The sequence below is a fragment of the Gopherus flavomarginatus genome, chromosome 8, assembly GCF_025201925.1.
Source record: "Gopherus flavomarginatus isolate rGopFla2 chromosome 8, rGopFla2.mat.asm, whole genome shotgun sequence".
Classification (NCBI taxonomy): domain Eukaryota; kingdom Metazoa; phylum Chordata; order Testudines; family Testudinidae; genus Gopherus; species Gopherus flavomarginatus.
In genome coordinates, this window is record NC_066624.1 from 82137355 (window position 1) to 82155636 (window position 18282).

The 18282-nt window shown below is 42.9% G+C and overlaps 2 protein-coding genes across 7 annotated transcripts in view; one reads left to right on the forward strand and one right to left on the reverse strand.

Annotated features, from left to right (window-relative positions):
* Positions 1-13851, reverse strand: part of ATR (ATR serine/threonine kinase) — a 72693-nt gene extending 58842 nt beyond the window's left edge. For 4 of the 6 annotated variants that reach the window (XM_050965767.1, XM_050965765.1, XM_050965768.1 and 1 more), the window contains exons 1-7: positions 13708-13850; positions 12749-12840; positions 10066-10209; positions 5513-6402; positions 4141-4331; positions 2998-3186; positions 1572-1801 (exon numbers count right to left, since the gene is read on the reverse strand). In XM_050965767.1, the coding sequence (XP_050821724.1) occupies positions 1572-1801; positions 2998-3186; positions 4141-4331; positions 5513-6402; positions 10066-10209; positions 12749-12840; positions 13708-13766 (1795 nt within the window). In that variant the 5' untranslated portion in view covers positions 13767-13850. Of the gene's footprint in view, positions 1-1571; positions 1802-2997; positions 3187-4140; positions 4332-5512; positions 6403-10065; positions 10210-12748; positions 12841-13707 lie in introns of all 6 variants that reach the window. The other 2 variants (XM_050965769.1, XM_050965770.1) reach the window with 2 other exon arrangements.
* A 1652-nt stretch (positions 13852-15503) lies between these two features.
* Positions 15504-18282, forward strand: part of PLS1 (plastin 1) — an 87063-nt gene continuing 84284 nt past the window's right edge. Inside the window, exon 1 of the mRNA XM_050965940.1 lies at positions 15504-15745. The gene's annotated coding sequence lies outside the window, so the exon portion shown is untranslated. The remainder of the gene's footprint in view (positions 15746-18282) is intronic.

The following is an 18282-nucleotide window of genomic DNA, read 5'->3' on the forward strand; positions in this document are numbered from 1 at the left end:
CCACATAAAACCACATTTGTTAGTCTAATGCTTACAAAATGGATGTGTATATTATACTTTATTTAGTTACAGTGTACAATACATTATATTCTCCCAAAGGGAAGTACAGTACCAATCCACCCATGTATCAGAATTCTGCATTTTAGAAATGAAACAGTAAAGCAATTATATATTAGATCAAAACATTCTAAAGTTATGTGAAAAAGTACCATCTACAAAGTTCATTTCTTAGGCACAGTCACTGTCACTGTCCACACATTGGTTTTATCCAAAGAAGAAGAGAGACAACAGAAGCATATACAAATGAAAAAGGAAACACAGTTTACTAGTTTTCAAGACGAATGTGTTCCACAGAGAAAAGTCTTCCCACAACCTCCCAGTTGATGAAATTGCCTTTAATACAACTAGGATTCCTATTGTGTACAGTAACTCCTCACTTAAAGTTGTCCCAGTTAATGTTTCGTTGTTACGTTGCTGATCAATTAGAGAACACGCTTGTTTAAAGTTGGGCAATGCTCCCTTCTAACATCATTTAGTAGCTTCCTGCTTTGTCTACTGCTTGCAGGAAGTGCAGCCCATTGGAGCTAGCTGGTGGGGGCATGTAACCAGGGTGGACCAGCAGCCTCCCATCAGTTCCCCGCTCCCCTAAGTTCCCTGTGCAGCAGCTGCTCAGCAGGCTACCGATCGGCAGTTCAGCTGTCCCTCCCCTTATTGCCATGTGCTGCTCCTGCCCTCTGCCTTGGAACTACTTCTCGAGCCTCCTGCTTGCTGTGTGGAAGGAGTGGGAGGTCTACTGTCAGGGTGTCCCCCTCCCCTCTGCTCCTACACCCTGCTTATCCCTTCTCCATATAGAGCAGGGTGGAGACAAGAACAGAGAGAGACAGAGAGCTTGGGGCAGCAGCTGCTGTCTCAACTTCCTGATCCACTTAAAAAGACAATGCACTTAAGAGTGGGTCAGCTTACTTAAAGGGGCAGTGTGCATCTCTCTCCTTCCCACACATAAGGTGTGTGTCTGTCTCTGTCTGCTATGCTACCCCACCATTCCTGCTGCCCTGTAGTGTGTGAAAGGCTACAATAACAACGTGTTAATCCTGGACAGCTCAGCCGAGTGCTAGTTCATCATTTAGCAGCAAGGCATTCCCTGGGAAATACCCCACCCTCTTCTACGTCCTTACTTCACCACCTCAACCAAGCTTCACAATCATCATAGCTGTGAACGGCATTAAATTGTTCGTTTAAAACTTATACTGTGTGTGTTTGTATATATATTAGTTTTTTGTCTGGTGAAAAAAATTTCCCTGAAACCTAACCCGCTCATTTACATTAATTCTTATGGGGAAACTGGATTCGCTTAACATCGTTTTGCTTAAAGTCACATTTTTCAGGAACATAACTATAACGCTAAGCGAGGAGTTACTGTATACTGAAAAGTGGAACATTAAGCTCAGGCACAAAGTCTAAACTTTAATAAATTCATCCATCACAACAAACCAGCCAACTTCTATCTGTATTTTTAAGTTTACCAAGTATCAGAATTCAGCAAAGAGCTTTTAATTTTAACAACTTCTCACCTTGCATATAAAATAAAGCATCAAAGATTTTCACTATTCTGTCAATCACTGGCTCCGGGTTAGCAATCTGAGCAGTAGACTCTAAAACGTTTCTGCAGACTGTCACTACTCTCACAACGAAGTCAGAAGAAATCCAGATCAGTTGTAAATTCACTTCAGAATCTGAAGACCAAGCAGCTTTATGTTTATGACTGCTTAAGCTACACATATGAGCAACTTTATGATCCATGCTATTAAAGAAAAAGATTTAGAAATCATGTGAACGTTGCAATGTTGTGAGTTTTTTCTAAATTATAACCAAAAGTCTATCTATGAAAATGCTCCTATTCAAAATGCAGGCAGACTTCCTGCAGTTGCATGCAGATACAGTAACTCCCCACTTAACGTCCTCTCGCTTAACATTGTTTCAATTTTATGTCCCCACTCAATTACAGAACATGCTCCATTTAAAGTTGTGAAATGCTTCGCTATAACACCATTTGGCTGCCAGCTTTGTCCACAGCTGGCAGCCCCCACATCAGCTCCCCTATGCTCCCGCCTCCTCCCACAGCACCTTCCACCAGCTGGCAGACCTCACGGATCAGTGCCTTCCGCCTCCTCCCCAAGCCTCCTACCCGCGGCAATCAGCTGGCTTGTGGCGTTGAGGGAGAGTGGAGGAGTGAGGACTTGGTGCAGCAGATCCTTCTCCCTCCCCTGCCTCCTGAACACCGCAAACCAGCTGACTGCCGCAGGCAGGAGGGAGGGGGGAAGAGCAAGGACGCGGCACACCTCCCACTCCTGCCCCTGCCCACAGCAATCAGCTGGCTTGTGGTGTCCAAGAGGCAGGGGAGGGAGAGGGAGCCTGCGCGTCGTGTCCTCGCTTCTCCTCCCTCCCTCCTGAATTCTGCAAGCCAGCTGATTGCCACAGGCAGGCGGCAGCAGAGGGAGGAGTGAGGACACGGCATGTGGAGTAAAGGGGGGGGGAAGAAGAGGCGGGTTAACGGTGGGGGTTTGGGGGAAAAGGGTGACATGGGCAGGCCGAGGGTTGAGCCCCCCACCCCTGGTGCTTGCAGAGTAGGGGAAGCTGCCACTGCTGTTGAGCAACGTGCTTCTCCTAGCCTACAGCACCTTCAGTCTCCTTGCCTGCCTCATTGTCTCCAGTGCCAGTGGGCTGTGCCTGTGTGGGGTAAGGCGGGGGTACCTCCCAACTATTGTACTGTACTGTATGGAAAAATAATTTCCCTGGAACCTAACCCCCGCCCCCTTTACATTCATTCTTATTGGGAAATTGGATTAACTTAACATTTTTCAGGAACATAACTACAACGTTAAGTGAGGAGTTACTGCATGTACACAGGTAATCTTATAGATGTTACACAAGTTTACAAAGGAGTTATTACACATTTACAAGACACCAGGAGACAAATGTTCAACTTGGTACTTTTACCTGTTAGAATTTTGAGAACAATGAACAGTACACAGGGCAGCTAGTCGTAGTACTACTGCAATTCCTTCTACAATGTGAAGAATGTCTGATGTCAGAGCATCCTGCTCCAGGAGAAATACTAAGGAGGCAGCTTTCTTGTTTATTGCATTCCACAGCATGCTCTTCATTTTCATGTTCACGGGACTAAGCCTGTAATTAACCACATTATTTTAGTTTTTAAAAGTATTTGTTCAGTAACATACAATTCCTTGTAAATGATGCTAGAACTAACCAGTTTTGGAAGTAGGAATATAGCTGTAGAAAAATGACTACTTACTTCTTATATTTTGAGAAAACAAAAAAAAAAAAACTGCAGAAGCATAAATTAATATTAATTCATAAGGAATAAAGCTTTGGTCAATTATTCTTGAAAAAGTCAGCCTCGCATGAAGAGCTGTAGAAGATGCAATCATCTTTTCTAAAAGTATTATCATGGGTCAAAGATGTAACTAACTCAGAAAACAGAACAATGGAGTGCTTCAGTGTTGCCCCTTGGGTGAGATGGGTTTTTTATGGTCTCTTTTGTCCGTTAATTGCAACATCAGGAACTAAAATGTGATCATTCAATTTTACAAATAACGAGTAATTTTAGACGGGAACAAAACTGTATTCGTTTTTAAATTACAAATATCAACACAAATATTTTTAAAGTGAAAATGAAATACATGTAGATTATGTATTATCATGGAGTATTTCGGATTCCAGAACAAATATGATTGGGTTATATGTTGTGTTGTGTGTGGCTTAAACAAACCGACGTAAAAACTGTGAAACAGAATTTTAAAATATTACATACTCTCTATTTTGCTATTTTAATTTATAGCTATATAAAAAATTAAAGGTTGTTTGATGTTGATGCATTAAGCAACAAAAGGTATCCTTTTTTATTTTAAATTAAATTTGGCAAATAATGATTTAATCCATAAAATGATCTCTGTATATTTATACTTTGAAAAATAAAACTGAAAAAAGTAGATCCTATGCAGGTGTTGCATTGTAAGATGCCAAGAACGATTACCTTAAATGCAACTATTTCATCATCCAGTTAACTGACAAGATCTAACCAAACTGCTATAGAAAATAGTTCTTGAATAAATATCATACGCTGCTGGCACTGGTGATTTCTTTGGATGCTTTATTGATAGACTTAGCCGTTGCTTTTTTTCTGGAATTTCATCACTACTACTGCTCCATCCATCTGTATCAGAGGTATCCAACTGGTTCCGACACTGAAGCTCCTGAATGATTTCCAGCCCTTCTGTTTTTAATGCTGCATAAAGTGGACTCACCAGATACTACAACAGACAAATGTGCACACACACAAAAATAGTATTAAGTATGCTGTTTCTTCTTTTGTCAACAGAGATGAGGAGGTGGCAATATTTTGTACAAATGTTTCACAAGTTTATGTCAATTCCAGAAAGTGGAAAAAACTCCTGTACAAGAATCTGGTTCCACAAATACTTATACACATGGAAAATTAACTTACAAGAGTAATTCCACTGAACTCTAGAAAACTGTATAGAAGTACTTATGTGAATAAGTGTTTTCATGTCTCTCAGTTATGTGTCAAAAGCTTTCATAACCAGTGCAGCTTTCTGCGCTCTTTTCGGAGAGTGGACTGCTATTGCTAGTTCTCTTTCGTTCACATTATTTAGCCATTAGTCAGGATTATCCATTCAGTCTGTTTTATTCCCTTATTTTATCTATGCAATAAATATCAGGGAAACATGTTACTTCTATGCCACTTATTTTTGTACTTTACTTAGGTTTAGAAACCAACTTTGCACAGAGACCTTGAAAATCCAGCACGGGTTTCCTGTTTGCTAGACTACAGTGCTGCAGGTAGTCTTTATCTAGTCAGGTAATTTTACTAGTGTTGTATGAAATTGTTATCTGCTCCTGTATACTGTTAACCTGTCCTGTTATAAACTACATACATATCTGTAGCCTCTCCTAAATTTCACAGATTTTTTTTAATAAGTTCAATAAGATTCCCCCAACCACTATACAAACACATCAATAGCATCTTGGCCGGAAGAAACATTATCTAACTTCTCAATCTTTCACATATAACTAAAGATGACCAACCTATTTATTAATAGAACTCAAAAAATGTGCGAGGCACTTTAAAGTATAAATAAAGATACACTGTACATTCTTCAGGACAGGGACAATCTTGAGCCTCAATTCTACATGATGATGTGTGTGAGCAAGACCCTGTACCTGCATGGAGCTCTACTGGCTTCATGTGGCTCCATGCAGGCATAAAGGTCCACCCATACACATCACATAGCAGAATCAGAGCCTGAATTTAGATATTATATAATTACAGAAACACAAAGAAAGAAGGACATGATTTACCCAAAACCCAATAACCTACCTTAAGACATTTCTGAAACACTTAGTTTCTAGGTATTCTTCCTCACATAGATCGATTACAAAAACAACAATTTTTTTTTTCAGATTAACCTACCTCTTGTTCTTCTTGACTTCCAACTACATCAACAAAAATTCCACAGATGGTGCAGATATGGACCTTTCTTACTTGTAAAGCAGATTCATATCCAGCTGGAACAAACTTCAGAAAGTACTGAAGTATGTGATACAAAGCAGCTTTCAACTTTTCAGACTTAAGCTGTCTAAGCACATCAGCTTCAAACAGTGCTCGGAGCTTCTCTAACAGCATATTCAGGTAGACAGGTTCAATATTTACATAAGAATCTGTTTCAAAAGGAAATAATGTCCTCACCAAGCGTAACAGTGGTTCTCCAAAGAGTTCTAGTTTTCCAACATCCATTTCAAGTACTGACTGTAAGATTCCAAAAAAGACTGTGAAGAAAATGCCAGCAGGCTGTTGTGGTGGTCCTCCTAATTGGATCAATTTTATTAAAAGGTTCAAGGCTAAAGCTTTAATTTTTGGTCTACCATACTCCAACAGTGAGCAACCTATCCCCCACAGAATAAGGTCCTCTCTTGGAAAAAAAACATCAGAAACAATGTCAATCAGAATGGTCATTAATGAAATTTCCAAGCATTCCACATCATGCATGCCCATCAATTGTAAAGTGGCTGAGCTTAAATAACCTAGATTTTCATTTGTGTTGCTTAAAAATCTGTTTATCACCACTGGCCAGACTAACAAGTTCCTCTGAAGCTGCCTCTGTATATTTCTTTCATGCAAGAAAATTAGATCTTGGAAAAGTTGCAGTAAATCTTTTGTCAGCACCTCAAAAACAGTGCAGCTTTTCGCTTTAAAAAGAAACAAGAGAGAGCAGATAACGTCACAGATGTTCTTGTGTAACACATGGCAGTTTGGAGCTGCAGCAATTCGCAGAAGTCTTGTTATAATCCAATTACTAAATTCTAAATAGAAAGAAAAACACACACAGAGGAAACATTGTGATTCATATGCTACAGGATTTACTCTTTAGAGAAAACTATGTAAATAATGTTTCATTAACAACTATACTTAGCCCTCACACCCCACCAAAGATGACATGAGTATAATTGGCCACAATAAATTGTACTAGGGTGTCTAAAATATCCACCTCATGCCACAGCCCATGGCTGACAGCCTATTCCTGCACAGTTTTCTTCCTTCACTATGGCTACTCTAAGCCCTGGTCTACACTACGAGTTAGGTCGAATTTAGCAGCGTTACATCGATTTAACCCTGCACCCGTCCACATGACGAAGCTGGTTTTTTCAACTTAAAGGGCTCTTAAAATCGATTTCTGTACTCCTCCCCCAACAAGGGGATTAGCGCTGAAATCAACCTTGCCGGGTTGAATTTGGGGTAGTGTGGTCGCAATTCGACGGTCTTGGCCTCCGGGAGCTATCCCATAGTGCTCCACTGTGACCACTCTGGACAGTGCTCTCAACTCAGATGCACTGGCCAGGTAGACAGGAAAAGCCCCAAAAACTTTTGAATCTCATTTCTTGTTTGGCCAGAGTGGCAATATGCAGGTGAGTGCAGATCTCATCAGCAAAGGTGACCATGATGGAGTCCCAGAATTGCAAAAGAGCGCCAGCATGGACTGAACGGAAGCTACGGGATCTGATTGCTGTATGGGGAATCGAATCTGTGCTATCAGAACTCCATTCCAAAATACGAAATACCCAAACACTTGAAAAAATCTCCAAGGGCATGAAGGACAGAGGCTATAACAGGGACCTGCAGTAGTGCCACGTGAAACTTAAGGAGCTGAGGCAAGCCTGCCAAAACACCAGAGAGGGAAACGGCCGCTCCGGGTCAGAGCCACCGACATGCTGCTTCTATGATGAATGCATGCCATTCTAAGAGGTGCTCCTACAACTATCCCACACCTGTGCTTTGACTCCGTCAATGGCGTAGCACGCAGCAGGAATGCAGGTTTTGGGGATGAGAAAGATGAGGAGGATGAGACTGAAGACAGTCACAGCGAGCAAGCAAAGAAACCATTTTCCCCGACAGCCAGGAACTGTTTCTCACCCTGGACCTGGAGTCAGTACCCCCCTAAACCAACCCAAGTCTACCTCCTGGACCCCCCAGGTGGAGAAGGGACCTCTGGTGAGTGCACCTTTGTAAATATTTTACATGGTTTAAAAGCAAGAGTGTTTAATGATTAATTTGCCCTGGCATTCGCGGCCAGTACAGCTACTGGAAAAGTCTGTTAACTTGTCTGGGGATGGAGTGGAAATCATCCAGGGACATCTCCATGAAGCTCTCCTGGATGTACTCCCAAAGCCTTTGAAAAAGGTTTCTGGGGAGGGCAGCCTTATTCCATTCTCCATGGTAGGACACTTTACCACGCCAGGCCAGTAGCACGTAGTCTGGAAACATTGCATAACAAAAGCATGGCAGCGTATGGTCTCGGTGTTTGCTGGCATATAAGCAACATCCATTCTTTATCTCTCTGCGTTATCCTCAGGAAAGTGATATCATTCATGGTCACCTGGTTGAAACAGGGTGATTTCGTTAAGGGGACATTCAGAGGTGCGCGTTCCTGCTGGGCTGTTTGCCTGTGGCTGAACAGAAATGTTCCCCACTGTTAGCTACGCAGTGAGAGGAGGGATGAAGTGATCATCCCAGAGAAGTGGGTGTGTGGGTGGGCAGTGGAGGGAGGGGGGCTGTCAGTTGGGTTTGTGCTGCATGTTAACCTGAAAACTGCAGCCCTTCCTTTTGAATTGCCAACCCATTTTAAATAGAGTCTACTCATTGTTCTCTAAACTGTGTCTTTCTAACTACCACTCTCTTTTTTTTCCCTCCACCAGCTGCAAATGTTTCAACGCTCACACTATCTTCTTCTTCAGAGGCTAGTGTGAAAGGTAAAAAAAAAAAACGCACTTGCGATGAAATGTTCTCTGAGCTCATGCAGTTCTCCCACACAGAAAGAGCCCAGCAGAATGCATGGAGGCAGACAATGTCAGAGTCCAGGAAAGCACAATATGAACACAAGGACAGGTGACGGGCTGAAGATAGTAGGTGGCATCAGGTTGGTGACAGAAGGCAAGAGGCAATGCTGAGGCTACTGAAGGAACAAACTGATATGCTCCGGCATATGGCTGAGGTTCAGAAAAAGCAGCATGAGCACAGACCGCCACTACAGACCCTGTGTAACCACCTGCCCTTCTTCCCAAGCTAGATAGCCTCCTCACCCAGATGCCCAAGAACATGGTGGGGGGGCCTCCGGGCACCCAACCACTCCAGCCCAGAGGACTGCCCAAGCAACAGAAAGCTGGAATTCAGTAAGTTTTAAAGTGCAGTGTGACCTTGTCCTTCCCTCTTTCCCCACTCCACCCGGTGCTTCCCTTCTCCCTCACCCCTCCAGGGATAACTTGGCAGTTATCCCCCTATGTATGTGATGAATTAATAAAGAATATATGAATGTGAAGCAACAATTACTTTATTAGAAAGCAACAAAGAGTCCTGTGGCACCTTATAGACTAACAAATGTATTGGAGTATAAGCTTTGGCACCTTATAGACTAACAGATGTATTGGAGCATAAGCTTTCATGGGTGAATACCCACTTTGTCAGCTGAGTGGGCTCCATGCTTGCCGTGGTATGGCGCCTGCACGGGTAACCCAGGAAATAAGGCTCGAAATGATTGTCTGCCGTTGGTTTCACGGAGGAAGGGAGGGAGGGGGGCCTGACGACATGTACCCAGAACCAGCCACGACAATGTTTTTGACCCAACAGGCATTGGGAGCTCAACCCAGAATTCCAGTGGGCGGCAGAGACTGTGGGAACTGTGGGATAGCTACTACAGTGCAATGCTCCGGAAGTCAACGCTAGCCTTGGTATTGTGGACACACTCCGCCAAGTTAATGGTCTTGAGTGGGGACATACACACAATTGATTGTATAAAATCGATTTCTAAAAAAATCAACTTCTATAAATTCAACCTAATTTCGTAGTGTAGACATACCCTAAGTCTTTCCTGTTTCCTCTTAGGCAAATAGCTAACCTCATTACCCTCACTGCCCGCCAGTTTTCAGCAATTAGCCCACTCTTCAGCACAGAGCTATTCTTGATTTCATGTAAGAAAATTTCCATCCCTTAGCCTCTGTTGCAACCACACACTGCCTCCATATTGCTTCTTCCAGGAATGGGACGTTCATTGAGAAGGATTCAAGAAGAGGAAGTGAATCCCAGAGGAACTGATTTTGGGTCGGGACACCTGTCTCAATATACGCTCCTAACCGCTGCAGATCCTTCTTCTGTCTCTTTGGCATGCCACCTCTTAGCATGCTTGTCAAAACCCAAGAAATTACCACATCTTCAGGATATCTCCAAGATGAACCAGAGGATACGACTCTATCCTTAGAGATGTATTATGCAATCCACACGTACAGAAATCTAATGCATCATACATTTAAAACAGGCCATCAAATACTCATTTAATTCACAACATGCAAAACAAGCACATGAAAGAGAGCAAAAATGGGGACACAGATATTTGTTTAATCTGCTGGGCATAATATGGAAATGTAATAGGTTATTTTCAGTGCTTAAATTAAGCAAAAATGTTTCAGAAAACTCACCAATGCAACTGCACTCAGTTTCCTGGTGATTTTCACTCACATTTACAAACATAAGGGGTGAAGATTTCATGATGTGTTGAATAAAATCAAGGAGCATCACAGAACTTGGCTGAGAATCAGTTTTCTTGACAAGTTCCAAAGCAACTGAAAAGAAAATAAATATTCCCATTGCTACAGCACCTTAGTAACTTCAAACCTCAAGGAAAGAAACATTTCCATTATGGGAACTACTGTAGTGCAACACAATATGGGTTTTGTATGGCTACAAATCAGGAGAATATTTCATTATTACATGTTCACAATATACATACTCAACTGTAGATACTGTATTCTGCTGTATGTCACATTAATATATATGAAGAATTCAATTATAAAAATATATTTGCCTTAATTACTCATATGGGTACTATCAACATGTATTAAAAAGCAATTCTTTTAATACCACTTGTATATACAACCAGTAGAAAATGGCAAACAGTAAGACTTGCTGTTTTTCCCAACCCAAACTTGATGGAAGTTAGAGAAACACAAGCAGAAAATACAGTAAAAATTATTTTAAGGCTGGAAGAAATGTAAGACCCCTCTCACCACCCCCACAACCTGTTGAATCCAATACATTCAATGAAATAATTAAGAAATCCTGGATTATCCCAGTTAGCTTGCACAACCAACCAAAAACCTCTAACTACACCATCTCAGCTTTTTCTAAATCCTCATGGTTTACAGAACAAGACCAAGGAGAAGTTATTTATACAAAATTCACAGGATCAGATAGCAATTAAGTTACCAGAGGATTTATGTGATAATGTCCATGTATTCAGAAGCAACATTCAAAGCAGATTTTTTTTTAGTAGAAAAACAGTGAGACAGAAGATCTCAATCACCTCATGTGTCTCAAGAAATAACAAACACATCATAGTGTATGTCATATACGTGCGTATTACTTACATTACCAGTTCATTAAGCAAAGAGCCATATCTAATCTACTGGATAATATCATGTCCCTGAAATATCTATTCATATATCTGCAGCAAAGTTGTTATACAAATACAGGATGAATGTATTCTAGAAACAGCAGAGCTTTGTTAATTCACACTGACAACTAAGAGCTCCACTATGAATTAACAAGTATTAATATTTATTAGAACAGCATTCTAAAATTAAAAAATTAACTACAAATACTGACATAAGAACTAATCCTGCAAATCCTTTTTATGTGAATAGGGCCCTACCAATTTCACAGCAGTGAAAAACATGTCATGGACCGTGAAATCATCCCTTCCCAATGAAATCTGCTCTCCCTTGATGATGGAAGCCCAGGGCTCCTAGCTGATAGCCCAGACATGCTGGGGAGGGACAGGAGTTGCCCTTCCCCTGCATGGCTGTTCTTGGTGGGGAGATCACACGCACCTCCAAAGACAATGCAGAAATGAGGGTGGTACACCCTCACTCCTGCATTGCAGCAACCCAAGAGTTGGGCTCCAGGCTTCTGTGCCCTCCACCCTTGCATGGCTCCTGCTGCAGCACCGAGCGACAAGCTCAGGGATTCCTCCCCCAGTGGCTCTTGCTGGGCTGGGGGCTTCTGCTCCTGGTGGCGGCAGCCAAGGCAGCCTGATCTCTGGGGTTCTGCACCCTCACCTCACAACTCCTGCTGCAGCTCTGGGCACCAAGCTTCCTCCCCTGGCAGCTCTGCCCCTCTCCTGCATGCCAGCCAGGGCTCAGGGCTTCCACCTCCCCTAGAAGCTCTGGGCTTCTGCCCCCTGCCACTCCAACCAGAGCTCGGGGCAGCCTGGGCTTGGGGCCTCTGCCCCCTAGCCACAGCTCAGGGCAGCCTGGCTCGAGGCTTCAGCCCTGCAGCTAGTGCTCGGGGCTCCTTCCCCCAGGGCTCCTGCTGGGGCTCAGGGTGACCCAGTTGGGGGTTCTGCCCCAGGGCTTCTTTGGGGGCACCCATTTTTCTAGGGGGGGGGGCTCCCAAATTGGTCAGGGGCCCCTACCTTAATCTGTCACTGGCTTGGACTAGCAGCTAGAAGCCCCCAGCTGGGGTACTCCTAGCAGCATGGGGGAGATCCTACCCACTTCCCCCTCCGGGAACCTCCTGTAACTGCAAGAAGCTCAGAGACTGCTGCCTAGGCAGCACAGAAGTGAGGGTGGCAATCTTAGGACTGCCTACCCCCCCCCCCCACACACACACACCAACTTTGCAAACCCCATCCCCCCACAATCCCATTTTGGGTCAGGACCCCCACAGTCACAACATCTGAAATTGTGAAACTGACCAATTTTCAAACCCTCTGGCTGTGAAATTGACCAGAATGGACCATGAATTTGGTAGGGCCCTCCTTATCAGCAAGTAAGGGTTTTCAGGATCTGAACCTCAAAAGTACATTTTACGATGCAGAAGCCTTCATATTTAATGCATCATAATAGCTGTTTATTTATTCTTACAATTATAGTTTAGGTTTAAATATACTAATTTATATTATACTAGTAAGTACTTTGTTATGTATTTTATTAAAAATAATTAAATCAAGACAACATAAGACCCTGTTTTGTTACTAAATGTGTGTTGAAGTGAGAGGAAGAAAGTACCAAGTTTTTTATGAGAATGTACAAAATGCAGATTAGCATGGTTCCACTGTATTTGAAAGAAAGGGATATGCCACTAAAAACCTGCTTTACTTACCAACATCTACATCTGTAAGTATTCTGTCAATGAACTGGCAGAGAATTTGTCTTGGCTTCTGCACAACAGTATTATATTCCTCTGGATTGGCACTGAAATTAAAAATAAAGCTAGTTATAAAATGTATGTTACCACCTGAATACTTTTTCATCTTAAAGTAAAAAAAAAAATCAGTTATTTAAGATGTCTGAGCAATTCAATATTATACACTGAATTTCAGATTTAGCATTGGTTCCTTCTAAAAGTCTTTAAAATCAGAAAAGGTTATACTATGTATGAGAGAAGCAGGATTGTCAGGTACTGCACTGGGATGCAGAAAATCTGGTTTCTATTCCTGGCTTTCCCATAGTCTTGTCACGTGACTTAGAACAACCTCTCTGTATAATGGTACTAATACTTTCCTACATCATAGCACTGTTGTGAGGATAAATCATTAGCATGTCTGAGGCGCTAAGATATTGCAGTGAGTAAGCATCGTAGATAAACCTATAAACAAACAAGTGGTCTAGAAAGCTTTGCAGAGTTAAATAACACAAAGACAAAGTTAATAATAAAACAGCAGCAGAGAGACTGTAAGAGGTTCAAACACTAAAAAGGGCTTCATAGATTTTAGAACAGATGGAGAGTAGATGAGGTCAGAGACGACTGTCCTAGGAGTTCAACCATCATGATGAGGGATTTTTTGCAATATTTCTTTCAAATAATATTTGAAGTGTTATTTCTAGTTGTTTTTAATAGGGCCGCATGTAAATCATCATCACAGCTTGGGGACCCAGCTGCCACGGCACATAAGGAAATCATGCTACGGCTCTGCTACAATGCTCATCTGGGGACCAGCGCTGACAACCCAGCGTTTGCTGAGTGGGTTTCCACGGGACTTAGCGGAGCTTCAACAGGCGCAGCAGGCTCTGAAGGGCCCGAGGAAAGGCGGTGTCTGTGCGGGGTCGCTGCAGACCTACCTGCCCAGCTCCCTGAGGGCTGGGATCATAGACGCCAGCTCCAGCCCCTGCTCGGCCATTGCTGCAACAGCCTCTCTGGCTGGGAAACGCCGCCACTCGCGCTGCAAGCTGAAGCGGGAGAAAGAGCTCTGGACGGTGCCCGGCTGGGCTCAAAACGCCTCAGTCAGTTCCTAGCAAGCCGTAGAGCAAACGCGTTCTCCTTGCTGGTCTGTTGCTCTGACGCGCCGCGCGCGCGCAGCTTTGTCTCAGCTAAAAGCAATTCATGAGAGAGACAGTGATGAATGTATTACAGCACAGACTTTGAGGGCTGGAGAGGAAACACTTTTTAACAAATACATAATTAATCTACCGCTGATAATTCACTGCAGATCAGCAGTGCGCTGACTGCAGGAGTTGTACATTCGGGATTTAAAAGTGAAAATGCAGAAATAACACATTCTCTAGGCAGTTCACCCCAATTGCACAAATCAGCATACGGGCAAGTATGCAGGGACTTTAATGGCTTTTATTGCTATGGGGATGCCAGCGCCCCAATTTCTCTGTCTCAAATAGACGGAATGCAGTGGCAATCTTTTTCACTCACCGCAATATTGTACAGACAACATTTGAAGCCATTCAATCCAGATAATAGATTTACAAGTACTATGTATTTATTCACCTGATTTAAAACTCAAGCAGTTTCTTTCAGTCCCAGGTTTTTAATTACCCTCGAGAGATTTGTCACTGCCAACAACCTATTAACTTTTCAGGGATCACGTGTGTAAAACAAAAAGAGAGAGGGAAAAAGATCACAAGAAAAATAGGAATGCAGGAAGTTCCTCATGAGATGGAAGTCATACTTTGTAATCATCAACAACATTTTTCTGCTTCGTGAGCTATTTTTCCCCATTGGTGTCTAGTAATGAAAGAGGTCTGAGGTAAACTTGGCTCTAAAATTAGGTCTCGTGGATAATTATGCAGAGAAAGTTCCTTCAAGTCACCAGCAGACTCTCAGCACAGCGCAAGTCTGAGGAGCTCCCCGGGAGATTCCTTTCGGGGGCTAGGGCCGGCGCTACCAGGGCGCTAGGATTATTGAAGGGGCGGCATGTTCGGGGAGGGCAGGCGCCTGCAGTGGAGTTGCCGTGCCGCAGTCATGCCTGGGGATGGTCGGCTGCTCCCGCGGCTCCGGTGCACCTCCCGGAGGCATGCCTGCGGCAGCTCCAGCTCCACCGGAGCCGCGGGATCAGCGCGGGGGCGGCGAAATGGCCGTACGCCTAGGGCGCGAGAAACCCTGGCGCCCGTCCTCTTCGGGGGAGGAAAAGTTCTCAGATTCAAGGTTGGCTTTAGGCGTGTGGGCAACAGAGTAGTAGCCGAGATACCAGATTTAAGGGGTCGCTGAACCTTAGTGCGAGCTGACTAGCATGGGACGCCCTGGCCCACGATTATTTTTGTTGTCTCATCTCGCTATTCTTCACTATACCGGAGCAAGGATACGCAAAACCGGGGCTCTTATTGGGGAGGCAGGCAGCCCGCTCCGCCTCCCTGCCCGGAATGGGGGCCGTGGACTCTGCCCGGCATCATCCCGTGTTAATACCTCTTTTTCAAGAGGGTTTTAAAGCAGTGAATTCTGTTGCCCCGTGACGCCCCTGCGCTAAGAAACATGCCACCCTCCTAGTTACCTCACAATTACCCAGCAAGGGCAGGGCCCCTGGTTTCCCTCTCCATCTTACTCCTCAAGGGCAGGGATCCTTGGTACCCCCATCATTGTAATTCCTTCGGCCACAGACTATCTAATGAAGACACTGGACACGGACACCTTGGTAGTGCCACTCAGTCCTGGCCAGCCCTCTGGAGGGAGCTCGCCACTCGGAGCCGAGCGCCACTCCAGGGACGCAGTGCGATTGGCCTCAGCAGCTGCCTGTCCAGCGGATGTTCGGTGGCTCCCAGTAGCTAGTAGCCGGTGTCTTCTAGTTCGCAGCAAGTATTTTAGCCGCGGTTGGGACAGACGCCGGAGCTGGAGCTGGAGCAGGAGGAGGAACTGAGACAAGATCAGCAGCAGGTAAAGGGGCTCTTGTATTAAATGTGCCCTCCAGTCACCTTTTGGAGGGCGGAGGTTCCTTGGCTTTGCTGAGATGTATTTAATGTGGTTCCCGTATCTCTGGCACAACTTTACGCTTTTTACAGTGCATTCTAGCCAGCCAGCTGCTGCTCTCATTGGGAGGGTTATATTCAATATATTTCGAAACATTCATTTATTTTTAAATTTACATTTTAATCATTCTAAACAGACTTTAACACATAAAATATGAAAAACAGAATAAAATCCCCCAAAAGGCACTTGCAGAAAGTTGATCATGAGGAACTAGACCTATCAGATCTCACCTTGACAACATGCTTGCTCACACCACACACCAAATTAAAGGTATATTTTAATAGAGTGAATAGGATATGAGCTCTTTTGAATCATATATTGCCCTACATAGTCAGTCTGCAGGATATGGAAACAAAGAACGAGTTTTCTCAGTGTGTGAGTCTAAATGTAGATATTAATAGCAAGGAGACTAGGCAAGGGGGAATTGTAGTTTTGATTTTTCTTTCCTAATTGGGAGATAGTGTCTTTATTGTATTTGTTTTCAATCATATAAACCTCTTGCTTGTATTGTTTATGGTGATGCGTGTAAGCACATGCTGAAATAAAATCCTCTTGTGGTTTCTGTTTCTGGTGCTAGTTTCCCAGCTCTGAAGCTTGAATGTTGCATGTAAAAGAGACAAAGAAATGAAATGGATGTGCCCTTGTCGCAATATCTGAATAATTTTAAATGAATGCTCTTCAGGAAGTTGTTGGGAGTTCACTTTTCAGTCATAATTGGTCACACTTTCCCCCCCATGATATGTAATATATACAGCTAAATTTAAATATGTCTGCTTGATCTACCCTTTCAAAATCAAAGCCCTATTTGATATGATAGGAAGGAAATGGGATATTTCAGGAGACTTTCAAACACACAGTTATGTTTAATCTTTATTTTTTTAATTATTTATTGCAGTATTTGCTGCTAGTTGAACATACTGTATATACCAACCCCTTTGAGAGTCATTCCCAATGTGCAGTCAGCAGCCCTAAGCTTTGCCTGGTGCCTGCCATGTGGCACTGAATTATGGAATGAAAAGACCAGAGATCAGATTAAACCAGAGATCCAATTTGCAATTTTCTGGTAGGCATATACATTTCTGCAGAATTTAACCTTTAATTTAAAAAACAATTGTGCAGCCCTTAGGGTTGTGAAGATAACCTTCCGAATGTGAACTGATGCAGCACTGTTTTCCTGAGTCTGCAACTAAGGAAAAATAATAGAAAAAAATGTGAACTACATTATTTGTATTAACTTTGTACACAATGGCAGTTCAAATGTCAACATTATTAACTGTTTAATTGCTGGTAATTTTAGGAAAAACATCTAGCTATTTTGGGACTGTAGGACCAATGTGGGTAGAGTATTAGCATTTTTTTAGTTCCTGTCACAAGCCCAGAGAGGGTGTATAACACAATTTTATTAGGCAATAGGGTACATAAGAGCACCACTAGGACACAGAAGTGCTTAAATCAGTATTTTTCCTTACAAGCCTCCTAGTCCAGCAGTGAAATCACAATAATACATTTATGACATATATTTCTATAACATTTCACTGTGTTATAAATTCAGGATTATATATAATTTCATTTTAAGACAGGGCCAGCTACTATCATATGCCAATTATGTCAGTATGTGATACTCCTGCTTTTTCTGTGAGTGCCTCTTCTATGAAATGGCTTTACCTAACAGTCCACCACAACCAAGTCCCCTGATATAGGAACAACTAATTGTGGGAGCCTAAGTTTCTCCCATTTGTCCAGGCTCCCCCTGCTATTTCCTTTAAAATGATGTAATCTTATTGCCAAATCTCCCTGTGCCTGCCCTGCTCTATTGCTAAAATTCTTCAATATTCCCCTAATGGCAAGAAACCTTGACTTGCCCCATACTCAAATCCCAACGTACTATGTGGGCTATATAAATCTTCTAGAGGCTCCATATGTCTTATATTTTACAGAGCCCAACAAAACCCAGAACCATCCCTGTTTCAGTATCCATTAGCAAAGACCAGACAGACAATAAGTTGCTCATAACTTTTTTTTTTTTGAGAAGGATCACTTCTTCTATCTCCCTTTGCTGACTTTCTCATTTTCTTTTGAAGTCCTTGCAAGCTCCTAATTAGCGTTTGATTTAGTATGTTAATAGACTTCTATTGTAAGAAACATAATTGTTAGATAAGGAAATATGTGTCTCCCACCTACTGTCTGGAGAAGTTTGTCTCAAGACATGACTGATCTCCCTTTAACTACAAGGCCTTAATTTACAATGTGTATATACATATCTTCTTACACACTATCTGCACATACATCTCACAATTATTATCATGACCAGTGTGATGCAGACTTCATTAGAGGCCTTACATGACATTCCTTGGCAGACTAGTGTGTAGACACGAGGCAGAGGGCATCCCTATAACATTTATGCACCTCTGAGCCCTCTCCCAGTTGGTACAAATAGGTCCCTG